The 19556-nt window shown below is 34.4% G+C and overlaps 2 protein-coding genes across 10 annotated transcripts in view; one reads left to right on the top strand and one right to left on the bottom strand.

Moving 5' to 3' along the window:
- The window catches only part of AP4S1 (adaptor related protein complex 4 subunit sigma 1), an 83423-nt gene that overhangs the window by 3932 nt on the left and 59935 nt on the right, over positions 1–19556 (bottom strand). The window lies entirely within an intron of this gene.
- HECTD1 (HECT domain E3 ubiquitin protein ligase 1) overlaps positions 1–19556 on the top strand; it is a 93732-nt gene that overhangs the window by 70484 nt on the left and 3692 nt on the right. For 3 of the 9 annotated variants that reach the window (XM_072838133.1, XM_072838129.1, XM_072838126.1), the window contains 15 exons: positions 2017–2150; positions 3171–3293; positions 4635–4791; positions 7207–7429; positions 8535–8589; positions 8801–8983; positions 9390–9597; positions 9682–9767; positions 9985–10112; positions 13357–13558; positions 15114–15251; positions 15691–16298; positions 17260–17338; positions 17466–17559; positions 18475–18625. In XM_072838133.1, coding sequence (XP_072694234.1) covers positions 2017–2150; positions 3171–3293; positions 4635–4791; positions 7207–7429; positions 8535–8589; positions 8801–8983; positions 9390–9597; positions 9682–9767; positions 9985–10112; positions 13357–13558; positions 15114–15251; positions 15691–16298; positions 17260–17338; positions 17466–17559; positions 18475–18625 — 2569 coding nt within the window. The remainder of the gene's footprint in view (positions 1–2016; positions 2151–3170; positions 3294–4634; positions 4792–7206; positions 7430–8534; positions 8590–8800; positions 8984–9389; positions 9598–9681; positions 9768–9984; positions 10113–13356; positions 13559–15113; positions 15252–15690; positions 16299–17259; positions 17339–17465; positions 17560–18474; positions 18626–19556) is intronic. The other 6 variants (XM_072838135.1, XM_072838132.1, XM_072838131.1 and 3 more) reach the window with 3 other exon arrangements.

Genomic DNA, 19556 nt, shown 5'->3' with positions numbered 1-19556 from the left:
GAGAATGATTATATTTCTCTGTGTCTACCTTGTCTGTTAAATATGTGTGTAGCAAAGTAATGATGATGATGACAAAATAATGTAAATCCATTGAATAAGCTGTATTCTACTCTGGTTTTTCTCATGGAGCCCCTCTGCCCCTCCCTACTGATTTGTTACGTGTTAATTTCCAGCTTTATTGATCATGTGAAAGTTAAAAAGGTTGTGGGTATGCTAGTAGGAAAGAATATTAAGGAGTTAGGGCTACCGGTTGCCTTTTAAAAACTATTGTTAGATGATTGCAATTTCCTTTTTTACATTTCTAAATGTAGAGGATTCTTTAAGGGTGCTGCTGTGAAGGATCAGAGTAACATCTGTCTTATAAAATAATTTCTCTATATGCAGACTTTTACTATGTTAGGTTTTGAGGGATGTGATTCTGTGATATGGTCAAATTTATGAAATAAGGAGCTATTTAAATGTTCTTACACTCAATAAAGAGAAGATGATAAGTAAAAAAAAAGCCTTTGACTTCAGTGAATTACAACATATGAGAGATGAAATTTCATTATCTAAAGTCAAAATAAAAAAAAAAAGTCAAAATTTCCTTTGAAAGTAAGCCAAAAGCGGAATTGATTTTGTGTGTGTGTGTGTACACTACGACATCATGTTCTTGAGCCACCACTCCTAAATTGCAGGATGGCATCTTGCATGAGTTAGAGGTAACATATTTTATCAAATTTAAGATGTCATTAATTATAATTATTTTATGTCACTAAGGAAAAAATGTTGCCAATTTAGCCATGACTTGCCATTGCGTATAAGACACACTCTGATTCCAGAATATTAAAGTCTTAAAAAAAAAAAATACATACCTTAGAAACTAATTGAATATAGTATCAGGCCTCTTTATTCTACTAGCTGTCCATAAAAGGTATTGAATTTTAGTCCTGTGTAATTATTACTGTATTTGGTTCAGAGATTTGCAGATAAAAGATTCTACCAAGTAATTATAAATTGTCTTCTGAATGTTCTTTTGGAATATAGAGTATGTCTTTTTATCCACAGAAGGTTTTTTTCTTTCCTATCCAGTAAAACCTTCTCCTGTTTTAGTCCCATTATTACTTTTCGTTTTCTGTTCTTGTGCAGAATAGCTTGTCAGCATCTTCATTATGTGGGATTGTGTTTATCTGACACACATTTCTTTGGGGAAAGAGGGAATATGGATAACATGACAGATGGTACATACATTACTCCATAGTAAACAGGCAGTGTCCTTAAGTAGTTGTTACCATTAACCTGCCAGGTCACATAGCTAAACCTAGTCTCTCTGATTGACTTTATTCATTCTGTCTTTGCCTTTATGCGATCTTTTATAGTTTATATATTCTTTTGTTAGTTGTTTTTGGTTTTGCTTTTTTTTGGGGGGGGGGCGGAGGGAAAGAGTGAGAAAGAATCTTCATGCCCCACATGGAGCCCAACATGGGACCTACTGAAATCATGACCTGAGCCAAAATTAAGAGTCTGATGCTTAATTGAGCCACCCAGGCACCCCTCTTTTGTTTACTTTTTAAATGCCTCTCTCCCCTGTAAGCTCCATGGGGGCTCAGACCATGTCTGTTTTGTTTACGACTGTATATACCTGGTGCCTAACACAGTTCTTGGCACATAGGTACTCAGTAGATATTTGCTGACAAAATGAATGACTCCTAAGTGTTCTTTTCACACCATGTTATGCTTCCTATGGTTTATGCAGACAGTGATAATAGGATTGTTATTTTTATACCTAGCCCTTATTGTTGATGGTTTATATTATGCTTTTGTAGACTTGGATTTAGTTTATGGTCATCCTTTATCTTGTGTTGTTTTCTACCATGCTTGTGACCAACATTACTCATTTTGTGTTTGTGGTGGTGGAAGAAGGGTGGCATCACTCTGTGTAGTCTTGAATTTTACCTTTGTTTTGTAAAAGCAGTATGTGGTTACCTTGTAATGCTTTATTGTGTTGAGAGTAAGATTGTTGGTTTTATTTCCTAGATTTCCTGGATAGCTGCCGTGCCAGTACTCTATTAGCTGAGCTAGATGATGATGAAGACTTGCCTGAGCCAGATGAGGAAGATGATGAGAATGAAGATGACAATCAAGAGGACCAAGAATACGAGGAGGTTATGGTAGAGAGAGTGTCTCCCATTCTCTTAACTAACATAAGATGTTAAAAATTGAAATGAAGAGAGGAAAAGCAAAGTCCTGGTTAAACTTTGAAATGGGGAAATACAGCACAGTTAGGAAAACGTGGTCAATTAAGAAAAGTATTTTTTTTTTTTTTTTAAGAAAAGTATTTTTAATCTGAACATTTGTGATTCTCCTTTAAGAGAAATAAATTAAAGAAAAAAATAAATTGGTTCTATTTGGAAAATACTAAAATATCACATGCTGATGTTTTGAGAGGTTTAAAAGTGTAAAGAACTCACTGATCCTAAAGAATATAATTTCATGGTTCTTACACAATAATTAAACTGTTTTTGTACATGCTGTTATGCAGGCAGTATTTCTATATTATTTCATCTGTCTTTACAGCTATGAGGTAGAGGCATAGAAAAAATAATGTGTCCAAATTAATCAATCGATTAAGTACAAAAATGGGTACCCAAGCTTAGAAGGTATGATCCAGAACTCTTAATGTTTAACTATTCTGATTGTCTTCAGACTGAACTTTCGCCTGAGAATACCCTTTATTGTAACTTGTATATTTTTTATTTCTCTTTATAAAATGTTACTAGATTTTTAAAAATGTCCTAAGTTGGTTTTTAATAGGGTGAAGGACTCCTAAGGTATACTCCTAAGTATATCTTAACTTTAAAACAGATTTACCACACACAAAAAAAAAACAAAACAAAAAAAAAACAAAACAGATTTACCATAGCATATGTCTTGTGAAGGTCAGTAAATGATGCATGGTGAATATATAAAGCATTCAGTTTATAAGGTTTCTGAAGGTGGCTAATGAACATGAAGTATTTTTTTTTAACATGAAGTATTTTAATGATAGTTTTGATAATAGGGTTTGATAGTTTCAGGTTTGAGCAAAATGGGGAGATATGTATATGTGTGTATATATATGTGTATATATATATATATTTGAGATATATGTCAAATAATTAGATATGTCTCTTCACGTTTTCTTATTTCAGATTCTGAGACGTCCATCCCTGCAGCGTCGAGCTGGCTCTCGCTCTGACGTAACACACCACGCTGTCACCTCGCAGCTACCACAAGTTCCTGCTGGAGCAGGGAGCCGACCTATTGGGGAACAGGTAATATCTTAATGTTTATCTTCCCTACAGTGTGTTTTTCTTCCTCTCACAGTAAAGCATCAACCAAAATGCCTAGAAAAATATATAGGGGTTAAGGTTGGGATGGGAAACTACCAGATTGAGTTAACAAAAAGAAATTACTCTTACTGCTTGGGTTCTGTATTCAAGAAAGAGTCCATAATTGCTCTGGCATAAGGCATAAAGCTGTTTCTTACTTGAAAGCCCATTATCTTGGCCCTTGGATAACAGTGAACATTTATTAAAATGATTAATTACTGTTAACCAAGATTTACAGTTTTCAGTAATAGTAGTGGAGATACTAGTCTACTAGCTTAACATTTATTGATCATTAATTCAGTTAATTAACCATTAATTAAATCCTAGCCATTATTTTTAATACTTTACATGTATTAGCTAATTCAATCCTTTTCAACAACCTTTTAAGAGTTATTAGCCCTAATTTTCAGATGAAGTGACCTTGCTAAAGGTCACACAGAAGTTTTGGATCTAGGACTAAAACCCAAACATTCTGGCTATACAGCTATCATATGTCCATTTGATTTATTACACAGGTTAATTTTAATTAAGTGTTCAAAATATGAGGGTTATGTGTGTGCATACAAGTACATACATAATTGTTATTTATTACATCAGACATTTAATAAAGTTCGTTGATCTCTTTTTTTTATTGATAGCAAAAGTGAAGGAGAGAAGAAAATATCACTTTTAAAAACTTTCATTATGGAAATTTTCAAACCTGCCGGAAATAGAATAATGCAGTGAATCCCCGGAGTCCATCATCTGACTGTAATAGTTACCAACACTTTGTCAAACAAGAGGATTTATTTTGCCCCATAGTTACTTAAAACAACTTCTAAACATTATATTTTGTATGTAATTCAGTATGTAATAAAATTTATGCTTTTAGAAAAGCAACTTATTTAAAAATAATTATAAGTTCATAGGTTCACAGGAAGTTGTCAAGATAGTAGAGCAGTCTTGTGCCCTTTGCCCAATTTCTTCCAATGGTTATGCCTTACCTAACAACAGTCAAAATCAGGAAATTAACATTGGGACAGTGTATGTATATGGTTCTTTGTCGTTTTATTGTGTGTGGATTAGTGTAGCCACCACTAAGGTAGTAAGCTTAAATCATTAAGAAATGTATGTGCCCATCCATACACGTTTATGTTGGCTCATTTTGTGCATAAGAAATATGGCTAAATAAGGAAGTGTAATAGCTATATAGAGAAGTATTTAACATACCTTATTTTAAAGATAGCACATCACTTTTGCAATAATGAAAAGTTTTATCTTTATTTGTATGTGGAATTGTAACAGGAAGAAGAGGAGTATGAAACAAAAGGAGGACGTCGGAGAACATGGGATGATGATTATGTGCTCAAGCGGCAGTTTTCTGCTTTGGTTCCTGCTTTTGATCCTAGACCTGGTCGTACTAATGTCCAGCAGACGACTGATCTAGAGATTCCACCCCCAGGTACTGTGTATTTTAGTTTTGTGATTTAATTTGAAAAGATACTGGGATGCCTGGGTGGCTCAGTGGTTGAGCAGGTATCTGCCTTTGGCTCAGGGTGTGATCCCTGGTCTGGGGATAGAGTCCTGCATAGGGCTGCCTGTGGGGAGCCTGCTTCTCCCTCTGCCTGTGTCTCTGCCTCTCTCTATGTGTCTTTCATGAAGAAATAAATAAAATCTTTAATAATAATTTGAACAGATAGCAAATCAGATAGTTGTATGTAATTAGGAAAGGAAGTGGCTACTTATATATGCAGGTTATAATAAACGTTTTCAGGAGAAAAACCTAAATACCAGCCACAAGTCCTTAAAAAAATGCAGACTGTTTTTAAAGAAGCAAATTACAGTGCTTTAAAAACACTGTGTTTTGTATTTGTTTTATTTTAAAGGAAGGCTCATTTAAAGATAGATAATTTGTATTCTGTATTCTACTGGATCAGAATTGCTATGGATTGTTCCTATTCTACTTTGACAGTGGAAAGTTGTATAGTAGTTTGATTTATGGTCTCCAATTAGCCTGGTAACTCTTTTTCTTACAACTCTTTTTTGGTTGTAGTAGCACACTAATGATCTCCCAAAGGTGTGTAGGTCCTAACCTCCACAGTCTGGGAATAGGTTACCTTAACATGACAAAAGAGATTTTGCAGATGAGATTAAATCAAGGATTTTGAGATGGGAGAATTATCCTGGATCAGCCTGGTACGCCCAGTGTAATCACTAGTGTTCCATAAAAGGAATACCAGAGGGGGGCGCCTGAGTGGCGCAGTTGGTTGAGCATCAGACTCTGTTTCAGCTCAGGTCACGATCTTGGGGTCATAACAATGAGAGCCCTGAGTCAGACTCTGCTCAGGGTGGAGTCTGTTTGAGACTCTGTCTCCCTTTCCCTTGGCCCTTCCCTCTCTGCACTCAGGGTCTCTCTCTCCTAAAATAAGTAAATAAATCTTAAAAAAAAAAAAAGTTTAAGAGGACTACAAGAGGATCTGAGACTGAGAAGGAGATTTGACAACAGGAAGTAGAGATCACAGTGATGAGGGGCCATGAACTGTGGAATATGGGCAGCCTCTAGATGCTAGAAAAGGCAAGTAAATTCTTTCTTGGAGCATCCAGAAAGAGCAAAGCCCTGCCATCCTATTTAAGGTTTCTCACTTCTGGAACTGGTTGTTTTAAACCAACCAGTTTATGATAATTTGTTAGAACAGCAATAGGATGCTAATACACTGAGCAAATCATTTAATTTATGTAAACCTGAATTTTCTCATCTCTTACATGGAGAAAATAATCGTTTCTGTTCAATGAAGTAGTTAAAAGTTTTAAATGAGGTAAAAAAAATATAAAGTCCTTAGCATGGTACCTAATATATGCCTCAATAATTGTCAGCTATAGTAATTGGTATATTATCTTTAAGGAAGACTTAAATGTTGATTAGTGTGGAATGTGTTTTTTACTTGATAGAATGCTGTCTGTTAAATAAGGAAGTAGGTGTGCTTCATAGTATGATGTTCTGTGGTGAGGTTGCATATAGGCTGAATCAAGGTCTTTCAAGATCCTTTAAAAATAAAAATCTATGGTAGGGAATATAAATAGGTAAAAGTTTTCTATAGTGCTCTTTGGCAATGTATTTATTACTACTAGAAATCTATACTAAAGAAATATTGTCTCTGCACCCAGATTTATATACATTGATGACTACAGAAGTATTATTTATATCATCAGAAAAGTGGAAATGACCTTCATTTTGTATCATAGGGATATAATTCGGTTAACATTTAATGGAATGTCATGCAGTGAATAAAGTAATACTTTAGAAGATTATATCGTGATATGAGGAAAAAATTCCTGAGCTAATGAAAAAAAAAGGGTACACCACCAAAAACACTATATACCTAATTGTTTGTGTGTGTGTTTGTATGTTTACCTCACAATCCACTTATTCAGGGTGAGCAAAAGATTGATAATTCATTGACCAGAGTCTGTGGTTTTCTCTGAATGTAGAATTATGAATACTTTTAGTGTTTTCATAAGTCTAAAATGTTTCTGAAATATTCATACTGTTAGCACATGTTTTCTTAAAATGAGAGATCCTTATCAAATTCATAAATTCTGCTTTAGTGCTAGGTCTTTAAGTAGCCTAGATGTATTCTTTCCATTTTTAAACAAATAGTTGAGGCCAGGAGTCTTGTAAGGAGCTGACGTCTTTAGTTAATATATATAACAGAATAATATAATACTGTAACAGAAGAATTTAACAGAAAAATATACAGAAGAATTAACAGAATATAACAAGAATTTAGATTGCATGTAGCTTTGTCTCCCAGTGCAGTGTTTTTTTATGGAGTGCTTGTTAAAGTGTGATTGTTTTTGATGTCTTCCATATTTTTAGGAACGCCTCATTCAGAGCTCTTAGAAGAAGTGGAATGCACTCCATCACCTCGATTAGCCCTCACTTTGAAAGTAACAGGTCTTGGAACAACTCGTGAAGTTGAATTACCACTCACTAATTTCAGATCAACCATTTTTTACTATGTACAAAAATTGCTTCAATTGTCCTGTAATGGCAATGTGAAATCAGATAAACTTAGGCGTATTTGGGAGCCAACATACACGTAAGAGATTTTAATTTAATGTTTTAAGTAGATATTTTCATGATACATGGGCCAAGAAGCATTGTATTTCTGTATTTTTTACTGTAGAAGCAAAATATTTGGTTCTTATTCTCTTGATTTACAACACTGGATAAGAGCATTTCTGACTCATGATGTAGATTGGTTTACGGTTTCAACTGGAAGTAACTTTAGAAATAAACTAGACTAGTATCTTATGTAATAATTGTTGAACTCTTTGGGATTGTATATGAAGTACTAAATATTTTCAAATATTTATTTGTTTTGGGACTTGCGAGTTAAGCCTACCCCTCTTTGTTCATTCATTCATTAGGCAAATAATTAATAATCACCTTGGGCACATTTAACATTTTGGTGCCTCATTCTGTTAATCTGTAAAATGAGAGTGGTTGTGAGGAATCAATGAATTAATATATGTAAAGTGTTTTCAGTATCATCTGGGTGTTTACTATTACTTATAATAATTATTTAATTTAATATAATTTAATATAAATAAAATTTTAATTATCCTTCTGTAAATTTTACTTTTTTCTGATGTTCTCTTAACATCATTGATAAATTTATATAATGTCTAATAAAGTGATCTACATCCTTTTGAGATAGAACAGAAGGCTTATCATGGTATTCTCCCCACCTTGTTCAGTTATTGGAGTTTCAAATTTGATCTCCACTGCCTAATGTGAACATAAGGGCTCCTGGTCCTTGTATTCGTATCCTTTTTTTCTATCTAGACACATTAGCAAACCATTTTCTCATCTCTTTTTATTTTTATAAGAATAAATGAAAGTTGTAACACATGATATAGTGTATTGCTTCATATCTTTAAAAGTTCTAGGTTTGATGTGTACATTCTTTGCAATTACCCTAAATTTATAAATAATAACTTTTTTAGGAATATGATTTCTGCTACTTTCCCTTGTGTTTAACAAACTGATTTTTAAAAAAAAAATATTGTCCCTGGGTTTAATGTTTAAGCATGTGGCTAATGAATGACATCATCATATTTTTTAAAAACTTAAAGCCTTATTGGAAATAACCACAAATCATTTGATTTATGAATTAATGAGAATAATATCTTCATATTTAGAATCATGTACAGAGAAATGAAGGATTCTGACAAAGAGAAGGAAAATGGAAAAATGGTAAGTTATATTTAAATGGATCTTCTTGAAAAAAAGGGAAAAGATAAAAACTAATACTTTTAATTGAACGTTTGAGGGGAAAAAAAAACACTAACATGGAACTCTTTAGATGAGGTTAAGTGCATGATTTTAAAGCTCCCTTATATAATGCATGTGAAACAGCATAGACTTTTAATCAGGAAAGGCCAACATTTGGTTTTTCCTATTGTAGGGTTGTTGGTCTATAGAGCATGTGGAACAGTACCTTGGCACTGATGAATTACCAAAGAATGACTTGATAACCTACCTGCAGAAGAATGCAGACGCCGCTTTCCTGCGCCACTGGAAATTAACTGGCACTAATAAAAGTATTAGGAAAAACAGAAATTGTTCTCAGCTCATAGCTGCATATAAGGTATATATTGGCATCAAAACACAATTGGGAATGGCTTTGTGCTTTGTTTGCAGCTTTTAAAGAGTCATAAGAAAAAAGAGGTTCATTGGGACATGTTTAAAAAATGAAGTTAAATTAACATTGTTAATATGCCAAGTACTAAAATTTCAAATATGATTTGTGGTATTGGATCTAAGTACATTGTTTTAACTGTGGCTTATGGTGGGTTATAGTTTATAACTATAGTTATAGTTATATTTGGGAATTCTATTGGTTTAGAACACATTGATTTTCAACTTGAGTAATACTGTTTTTATTTTAAAGGCAGTTCTTTGAAAAATTTAGGCATTTTCAAATACTTACAGGATGATACATTGCTTTTCTCAAAAATGTGATTAATGGCTAGTTTTACTAATTGTTTCCATAGGATTTTTGTGAGCATGGAACAAAGTCTGGATTAAACCAGGGGGCCATTTCTACTCTTCAAAGTAGTGATATTCTTAATTTGGCAAAAGAACAGCCTCAGGCCAAAGCTGGCAATGGACAGAATTCTTGTGGAGTAGAAGATGTCCTTCAGCTTCTGCGTATTCTCTATATAGTTGCAAGTGATCCTTATTCAAGAATATCCCAAGAAGGTCTGTAAGAATCTTTGTTTCATTTCTGTAGCATTTTAAAAAGGAAATTAGTTTATATTTTTATTAATTTTATTAATTTTACAGAAGGTGATGAGCAGCCTCAGTTTACTTTTCCACCAGATGAATTCACTAGCAAAAAAATCACAACAAAAATTTTGCAGCAGATTGAGGTAATAAAATCACATAGTCAAACTCTTTAGTCTGTAACTTTTGGACTTTCAAAGTATTTTCTCTTCTTCCTTTTCTCTTTCCCACCATTTCTACTGTTAATCTCTGATTCAGTGATGTAGGCCATGTGGCCCACTGCATTAATTTCTTTAATTACTTTTGAGAACTGACTCCTTTTTAAATAACTGCCTGAAGACATTGTTATTTGTTAATTTGTAGGAACCATTGGCCTTGGCAAGTGGAGCTCTACCAGACTGGTGTGAACAGTTAACCAGCAAGTGTCCTTTTCTAATACCATTTGAAACTAGACAGCTGTATTTCACGTGTACAGCATTTGGTGCATCAAGGTAGGAAGTTTGCCTTTTTATATTTTTTAATGTTATATAAGCTCAAAATGTACAAATATACTTCTGTCAAGACTGATAGAAGGAATATATTATCCTGTTTTCTTATGAAGAGTTGTCAGTGTTTAAACATTTTTTTGTTGTTTCCAGTTGGATATATGCTCTTCTACAGTTGACCCTTAAACAGTGGTGTTGGGGTTAGGGACACCAACCCTCCTCCCTGCAAAGTTGAAAATTATATTTAAAGATTTTATTTGAGAGAGGGAACACAAGCAGGAGGGGGAACAGCAGGCAGAGGGAGAGGGAGAGGCAGGCTCCCCACTAAGCAAGGAGCTCAACGCAAGGCTTAATCTCAGGATCCTGAGATTATGACCTGAGCTGAAGGCAGATGCTTAACCGACTGAGCCACCCAGATGCCTTGAAAATCATACTTAAAAAGTGTATAGCTTTTGGTTCCCAAAAACTTTACTAATAGCCTCCTGCTGACTGGAAGTCTTACTGATAGCATAAACAGTCAGTTAACATGTATTTTGTATGTTATGTGTATTATATACTGTATTCTTAGAATGAAATAAGCTAGAGAAAAGAAAATTAAAAAAAAGATTTTATTTATTCATGAGAGATACAGAGAGAGAGGCAAAGACACAGGCAGAGAGAGAAGCAATCTCCATGCAGAGAGCCAATGCGGAATTCTATCCCAGAACTCCAGGATCTTGCTCTGAGCCAAAAGCAGATGCTCAACCGCCGAGCCACCCAGGCATCCCAAGAAAGAAAATGTTAAGAAAATCACAAGGAAGGAAGAAGAAAAATTTATAGTACTACATTTATTTTGAAAATCCTCAAAAATAAAATAAAATATAAAAAGTAAAAAATCCCACATATACATAGATCCATGTAGGTCATGCTTGTTATTCAAGGGTCAACTGTATTTTTTTTAATAATGAATTTATTTTTTATTGGTGTTCACTTTGCCAACATACAGAATAACATCCAGTGCTCATCCCTTCAAGTGCCCCCATCAGTGCCTGTCACCCATTCACCCCTACCCCCCGCCCTCCTCCCCTTCCACCACCCCTAGTTCGTTTCCCAGATTTAGGAGTCTCTATGTTCTGTCTAAGGGTCAACTGTATTATATTTTTTATCAGCATTTATTGTACAATTTCTTTTTTTCTTTTTCAAAGGTTGAAGGGGAAGGGGCAGAGGGAGGAGACAGAATCTTGAGCAGGCTCCATGCCTAGCGCAGAGCCCGACCTCACAACCCTGCGATCATGATCTTAGCTGAAATCAAGAGTCAGACGCTTGAGTGACTGAGCCATTCTGGTGCCCCTTCTGTATAGTTTCTTAAGCAGCTTACATAAAGTATTAGTTGCTGATATTCCTGGGAATGTCAGATTAACTGCTTGTAAATATATTTGATAACATTGAAAGTTTCCTTCCTTCTGGCCATCATTTTTTTTTTATTGTCTTCTGACATACTACGTATTTTACTTATTTTTTCTGTCTCCTTCCAGTAGATGAAAGTTTCATGAGGGCAGGAATTTCTGGCAGTTTTGTTCACTGATCTAGCTGTAGTTCCTAAAGCATTGCACATTGTAGGTATTCAGTAAATATTTTTTGAATGGTGGAATAGCCACAGTACTTTCAAAATTGATGTAAAAAGATTATAATTTAAAATGGATCTGTTGGGGATCCCTGGGTGGCGCAGCGGTTTAGCGCCTGCCTGTGGCCCAGGGCGCGATCCTGGAGACCCGGAATCGAATCCCACATCAGGCTCCCGGTGCATGGAGCCTGCTTCTCCCTCTGCCTATGTCTCTGCCTCTCTCTCTCTCTCTCTCTGACTATCATAAATAAATAAAAATTAAAAAAATAAAAATAAAAAAAAATAAATAAAATGGAGCTGTTGGCTTCACTTTTAAGTTATGCTATTTACAAATCATTTGTACATGTGGAACTATAGGCCTGTTGTCATAAATGGCATTGGTTATGGTTTCTGTTATAGATAAGGAAATTCTCAGAGTACATAGCTGATTGACCTGAGATTACCAAAAAATTACAACACATGTGAGAGCAAATCTTTCATCATCTTTTTTTTTTTTTTCATCATCTTATTCATAGTTCAGGATTCTTTCTCCCACCCTTGATGGATTTGGTTAGCTCTGCATTATCCAAAAGAAAATATTTTTTTAATATTTTATTTTTTAAAAGATTGTATTTATTTTAGAGTTGAGGGGAGAGAGAGAGAGAGAGGGAGAACAAGCAAGCAGGGAGAGGAACAGAGAGAGATAAGTAAACTCGGTGCTCAGCACAGAGCCCCAAGTGGGCTCGATCCCACAACCCTAAGATCAAGACCTGAGCCAAAATCAAGAGTTGGACTTAACCAACTGAGCCACCCAGACACCCGTAAAGATTTTATTTTTATTTTTATTTTTATTTTTTTTATTTTTTTTTTTTTTAAGATTTTATTTTTAAATAGTCTCTCCATACAACATGGCTCAAACTGTGAGACCAAGAGTCTCATGCTCTACCAACTGAGCCAACCACCTGCCCCAAAAGAAAATATTTTAAAATCAATTGCATTATAATGATGGCTTTCAGTTTGTATCATAGTAACAAAGATAGCTTAACCATTTTTTAGTTTCTCTGATAGTTAAGAAATATTCATTTATATTTTTTATGTATCATAAATTTGTCTATTTTTTAATTGAAGTATAGTTGACATACCATGTTACATTAATGGCAGGTGTACAACAGTGATTCAGCAACTCTGTACATTATGCTATGCTCACAATTGTAGCAACCATATGTCAACTATACAGTGTTATTATAATACTACTGATTGTATTCCTGATGCTCTTCCTTTCATCCGAAGTTTGTATATATTTTTATATTTGTATATATTTTTATGTTATGTAGGATTGGGACCATGGACCTTTATTTTGATCTGTTAATTACTAAAGTAAGGAAAATTTAGACCTAAGTATTTTCTTAATTTGTTTAGGAAAATAATAAAGGAAAAAAAAAAGGAAATTAATAAAGGGATTTATATGTTTTAAGAGAGGAAGCAATAATTTATGCAATAAAAGAATTTACTAATTTTATCACTTGTTTGTTTGTTTGTTTTACAACTAATTTTATCACTTAATACTACTTAAAAGAATAGTGAAATCTTTGAATTATGTTCCTGGGTTAGTAGCACATTCAAACTATTACTGAATGTTACAACTACATAAATATTTTTCTGTTTTAGAGCAATAGTGTGGTTACAAAACCGACGTGAAGCCACTGTGGAAAGAACAAGAACCACCAGTAGTGTAAGGCGAGATGATCCTGGAGAGTTTCGAGTGGGTCGTCTCAAGCATGAAAGAGTAAAAGTTCCACGTGGTGAATCACTGATGGAATGGGCTGAAAACGTCATGCAAATTCATGCAGACCGGAAATCAGTTCTTGAGGTACCTCGCATATAATTTCTTTTAGTGTGTACAAATGACAGAAAACCAGCAAACCTGCATGTTCAACAACATTCAACCTGCATTAGATAGAAATGAAAAACGGAGAAGGATTTCTCTACCCTCTATGCAAGGCCTTTCCCCCGATAGAACATCTAAGAGGATGTCAGCTTACTTCTTCAGAGAGGTCAGGATCTTGTGGTTTGGTGGGCAGCAAAGAATATCTCTGTCCTTGAGGTGAGAAAGTGCTTGGCCTTTTTGAAGGACATATTCCCTTCTTAAAGCTAGAAACAAATAATAGCACTCACTAAGGATTCTTTTTGATACTCTATTTATTTTTTTTTAAAGATTTTATTTATTCATGAGAGAGAGAGGCAGAGAACATAGGCAGAGGGAAAAGCAGGTTCCTCTCAGGGAGCCCAATGTGGGACTCATTCCCAGACCCTGGGATTTGGCCCCGAGCCAAAGGCAGATGCTCAACTGCTGAGCCACCCAGGCATCCCTCTTTTTGATACTCTAAATTCTACCTTTATATTAAGCTATGCTATTAGATATCTGCAATTTTGGAGCACACTGTTTTGTTATATTGTTAAACTGTACTTGGCATTATATCTTTGGCCTGTATTGAGAGCTATTAACAGCAAATGACAGTATAAAATTTAATATACTTACTGTAGAGATGTTATTGTAGGCATTGTCCATTATATCCTATATATCCATTATTCCTTATAGGCACAATGGAACACATCTGTCTCCTGTCATAAATGTGAACCAGCTGCTTAGTTTATCTTTTTGATCAGAGACTGATCATGACAAATATGGTGTATCTCTAGAAAATATATAAGACTCTTAGGGTTTTCACTTTAAACTCTCTTTACCAATAAAATAATAATAATAATAATAATAATAATAATCTCTGCCTTCATCTTATTCTTCTTACCCATATATTCCTCTAACTAGATAAACCTCAATTATTTATTTATTTATTTATTTTTTTACCATGCATTAGGTTTTTGTAAGCTGCCTCAAGTCATTTGTGGAATATGTAGAGTATGGATAAAAAGCTTTATTTTTTTAATTTTATTTCTTTAATTTTTTTTGATAAAAAGCTTTAAAGTGACTACCTAAAGTCAGGAATAAGTGGAAGAGTTTGGGTTTTAAACGTGTTATATAGACATACATAAAAATCTGTATGCCGTCTTTTCCTCAAGCAAATGATGTAACCTTTTTATCTAAAATTTGGTTTCCTAAAAAAAATAAAATAAAATAAAATAAAATTTGGTTTCCTTTGGTGTAAAGAGAGGAAAATCTATTTTTGTAGGATGGGGTGTGAGAAATAAATTAATGTATTAACAATGCTTACCACAGTGTTTAAATATGTAATGGTATACAACAAATACACTCTTTAGAAAAACTAGAATAAAACTTGTGTGTTTACAAATGTGTTGTTTATAATATTCTGCTGTTGTAAGAAAAAGATGTATTACTTGGCAAAAATGAGATCATTTGAGAAAAATTTTTTAAGCTCAATTTTCCCCACAATTTGTTTATATTTTAGGTTGAATTTTTAGGAGAGGAAGGAACTGGTTTGGGCCCTACATTAGAGTTTTATGCTCTGGTGGCAGCAGAATTCCAGAGAACTGATTTGGGAGCTTGGCTTTGTGATGATAACTTTCCAGATGATGAATCTCGTCATGTAAGATTTATTTCCCAATTTGTGATTATTTGTAATTCTGCTTTTAGTAGTAAGAATAGGTTATGCTTTCAGAATTTAAGCCAAGTTTTCTGAGTTTATTTTTTAAAGATTTCATTTATCTGAGAGAGAGCACAAAGGGAAAGGCAGAGGGAGAGGGAGCAAGCAGACTCCCCACTGAGTGGGGAGCTGGACATGGGGCTCCCTCCCAGGACAGACATTTAACTGACTGAGCCACCTAGGAGTTCCTCTGGCTCTCTTATTATTATTGATGATTCTTGATGCTCCTAAAAGGGTTTTAAAGGATAAAATTCAGTCACCAAAAACTATTTAATAAAAGGGAGTATATATAAATACTTTAAGATAACTAAGTTGATGAAGATGTTTAATATTTATGCATCTTTTATCTAATTTTATTTATATTTCTCCCTCTAAAAATTAGGTTGATCTTGGAGGTGGATTGAAACCTCCTGGATACTATGTGCAGAGATCGTGTGGACTGTTCACAGCACCATTTCCGCAAGACAGTGATGAGCTTGAAAGGATCACGAAACTCTTTCATTTCCTTGGAATTTTCTTGGCCAAATGCATTCAAGACAATAGACTTGTGGACTTACCTATTTCTAAACCTTTCTTTAAACTTATGTGCATGGGTGATATTAAAAGCAACATGAGTAAATTAATTTATGAGTCACGAGGTGATAGAGACTTACATTGTACTGAAAGTCAGTCTGAAGCTTCTACAGAAGAAGGTCATGATTCACTCTCAGTAGGAAGCTTTGAAGAGGATTCAAAATCAGAGTTTATTCTAGATCCCCCCAAACCCAAACCCCCAGCTTGGTTTAATGGAATTTTAACTTGGGAAGACTTTGAACTAGTAAACCCACACAGAGCCAGATTTTTAAAAGAAATTAAAGACCTTGCAGTCAAGAGGCGTCAGATTTTAAGCAACAAAGGTCTTTCTGAAGATGAGAAGAACACGAAATTACAAGAACTAGTGCTAAAGAATCCATCAGGTTCTGGGCCTCCACTTAGCATAGAGGATTTAGGGTAAGTTTTATATATATATATATATATGTTCATCAACCTAATGGATGAATAAATTTTAAAGCTTTTGTTTCTTTGTACCCACTAATATGCAATGTATAAGTTAAATAGTCTGTTAAGAACAATAATATGCTGGGGGAAATAGTACCGATTTGAATCTTTGAATAGTTCATATTATAAAGACCACACTCAGAATACCGGAACATAATGCTTTAATCATTAGATCTCTGGAAGATTATCTGATTTATTGAATATGATTAATGTATATATCTTATGAAAGTCCAAACCCAAAAATATTTTTGAGAAATCATGGCTAGTTAATACATGTAGTATACTTGGCAAAACTTAAAATAGTGTGCTTTATATGTAGGCCTTATGTCCAATGGCTTAGCCAACCAAATGCTACACATCTTGTAATAAAATTCTGTTAATTTGTATACATGTAATGATTATACTCTTGGTATGTTTTACTGTGATTTTGGGTTGACTGAGTCTTGTTTTCTTCTTTCTTTCTTGTTAGTGTTGAGAAGTTTTGTTTGATAAGTTATTATATATTGAAGGCTTGATTTGAGGGTAGGGAGAGAGGATGAATAACTTTAGCAAAGCAATAGATTCTTCTTGGAAAAAAAAAAAAAGTAAAGATGTTGCTGCTGTAATTTTTTGCAAAAACCCTTACTTTATTAATTGTGTGCCCTAAGGGGGAAGCACAATATGGAAAGGTGGTGGTTTCGTGCAATCTTTGCAAAGACAGGTTTGGTAACAGTTGGCCTAATAGTTTTTGTGCAGAGTTTTTGCATTCAAAAGGCCTCATACTTAACATCTGAGCTGGTGTACTGTTTTTGTTGGAAGGGTGCAGGGGTGGGCTGTGGAGGAGGCAGGAGATTCATAGTTTTGGCAGCGGTGTTTTAAAAAATTAAACATCAATGATAGCTGAATGTTCATCCAATCCTTTTTGTCTTCCTAGTTTAAATTTCCAGTTTTGCCCTTCCTCAAGAATATATGGTTTTACAGCTGTGGATCTCAAGCCAAGTGGGGAAGATGAGGTAATAAAAATTTTGCTTTTGATATAGTTGTAAGCTCAGAACATCCTCTTACTGAGGCCAGTTGTAGTAGGTGCTGCTGAAATATTCCTAGATATTAACAATAATGTTGGCTAATTTTCCTTTGTAGATGATAACAATGGATAATGCAGAAGAGTATGTGGATTTGATGTTTGACTTTTGTATGCATACGGGTATTCAGAAACAGATGGAAGCCTTTAGAGGTAAATTTTAGGGCTCTTTACCTTATTAATCATTCTTTTACTTTGAGACAGTTGAAATTAAGGCACTTCTTTTGTCAAGAATTGCAGGTAATCTCTAGATTGGCCCTCTGGTTTTCTGTCTTACAAATAGTTAGGTCCTGCAGAGTACCCGGAACAGGTTGGGACATTCTCAAGCTGTGGCATACCCTCAGCTTGTTGCTCCTGAGTAATGGAGGATTCATTTTTGGCCTACATTTCATTCATTTGTACATGGATATAAGGTTGCATACTTTACACTTTCATGATCAGGATGAATTAAACCATGTTGGAACCTAAGTTCTCCAGGTAAAATTGAAGCAAAATACGAGAGACTGTTCATCACATACTAGTTTTTTGTTGTTGTTTTTAAAGATTTTATTTTTATTTATTTGTGAGAGACACAGAGAGAGAGAGAGAGAGAGAGAGAGAGGTAGAGACACAGGCAGAGGGAGAAGCAGGCTCCATGCAGGGGAGCCCGATGTGGGAATTGATCTCGGGTCTCCAGGATCAGGCCCTTGGCTGAAGGCAGACGCTCAACCACAGCCACCCAGGGATCCCCATCACATACTAGTTTTGAACATGGGACTACAGCTTTAGCTAGCTTGTTAAGACACAAAGAGCTAGTTAAGAAATTACTAGAATTTGACTACTGACCATAGTGACTGAATATTTCTGTTCACATTTGCGTATTAAATGAAATTTCTGTACTAAAAAGCTTTGATTTCAAGCTATTTTAATTTGTTTTTTTTTTTCAAACATTTATTAATATTTGATTCATATTCTGTCCCTTTAGTTGATATTAGGTATTTTGATTTGAAATTTGGTATTTTGAAATTATAACTTAGAAATTGAGTTGTGTGTTTTATTGTTTTTGGTTTTTTGCTGTTTATAATGTAGATGGATTTAACAAAGTTTTTCCAATGGAGAAATTAAGTTCCTTCAGCCATGAAGAAGTCCAAATGATTCTTTGTGGAAACCAGTCACCATCCTGGGCAGCAGAAGATATTATTAATTATACTGAACCTAAGTTGGGTTATACACGTGACAGGTATGTAATTGGTTATTTTCTAAGCTCAACAAAATAGTTTATGTCCCAAAATCAAATGACAGATTGTCAAAAGAACTATGACTTAGTGAAATGAGAAAGCAGTTAAGTTTCTATTGATAAGGCTGAGTGTACACAAAAAGACAACCGAGTCTTTGTTGATGTTAAGATTCCATTTTAATTGTTCACTATTTTAAAAACTGGGTAAACTGTAAACCCTTAGGCTTCATTTTTTTTTTTAATATTTATTTATTTGAGAGAGAGAGAGCACGAGCTGGAGGACGGGCAGCAGGAGAAGCAGACTCCCCAATGAGCAGGGAGCCTGACACAGGGCTCAATCCCAGGACCTTAAGATCATGACCTGAGCCAAAAGGCAGACGCCTAACCGACTGAGCCACTCAGGCTCCCCTGTAAACCCTCAGGCTTCATTTTTTTATATTAATCTTTATTTCTAAAAAATTTCAAACTTATAGAAAAGTTGAATAGTTGAAAGAATTCCCATATACTCTTTATCCAGAATCAACTGTACTAACATTTCTATTATCTAAACACACATGATGTATACATGTACGTATAATTTTTTTGAAGCATTTGAGAATGTCACATATGTCATGTCCCTTTACTCTGTAATACCTGAGTGTACATTTCCTGAAGATAAAGTCTCCCATGCATCCACATTTGCTAGCAAATTCATACTATTAGCTAATCTGTAGTCCAGTTTCTTTGATTACTCCATTAATGTAAAAGCACTCCCCTCACCACTCCTGTTGTCAGGAAATAGCATTTGGTTGCGATAGGGTTATTTTGTGGTAGGTTTTTATTTTATTTTTTATTTTTTTATTTTTTTTGTGATAGGTTTTTAATTGGAAACAGTTCTCCAGCTGTTTTTTTTTTTTCTGATATATATATATTTTTAACACCACAGGTCCTATAT

The sequence above is a fragment of the Canis lupus genome, chromosome 9, assembly GCF_048164855.1.
Source record: "Canis lupus baileyi chromosome 9, mCanLup2.hap1, whole genome shotgun sequence".
Taxonomy (NCBI): Eukaryota; Metazoa; Chordata; class Mammalia; order Carnivora; family Canidae; genus Canis; species Canis lupus.
The sequence above is the reverse complement of the archived record's forward strand: the minus strand, read 5'-3'. Positions and strand labels throughout refer to the sequence as shown.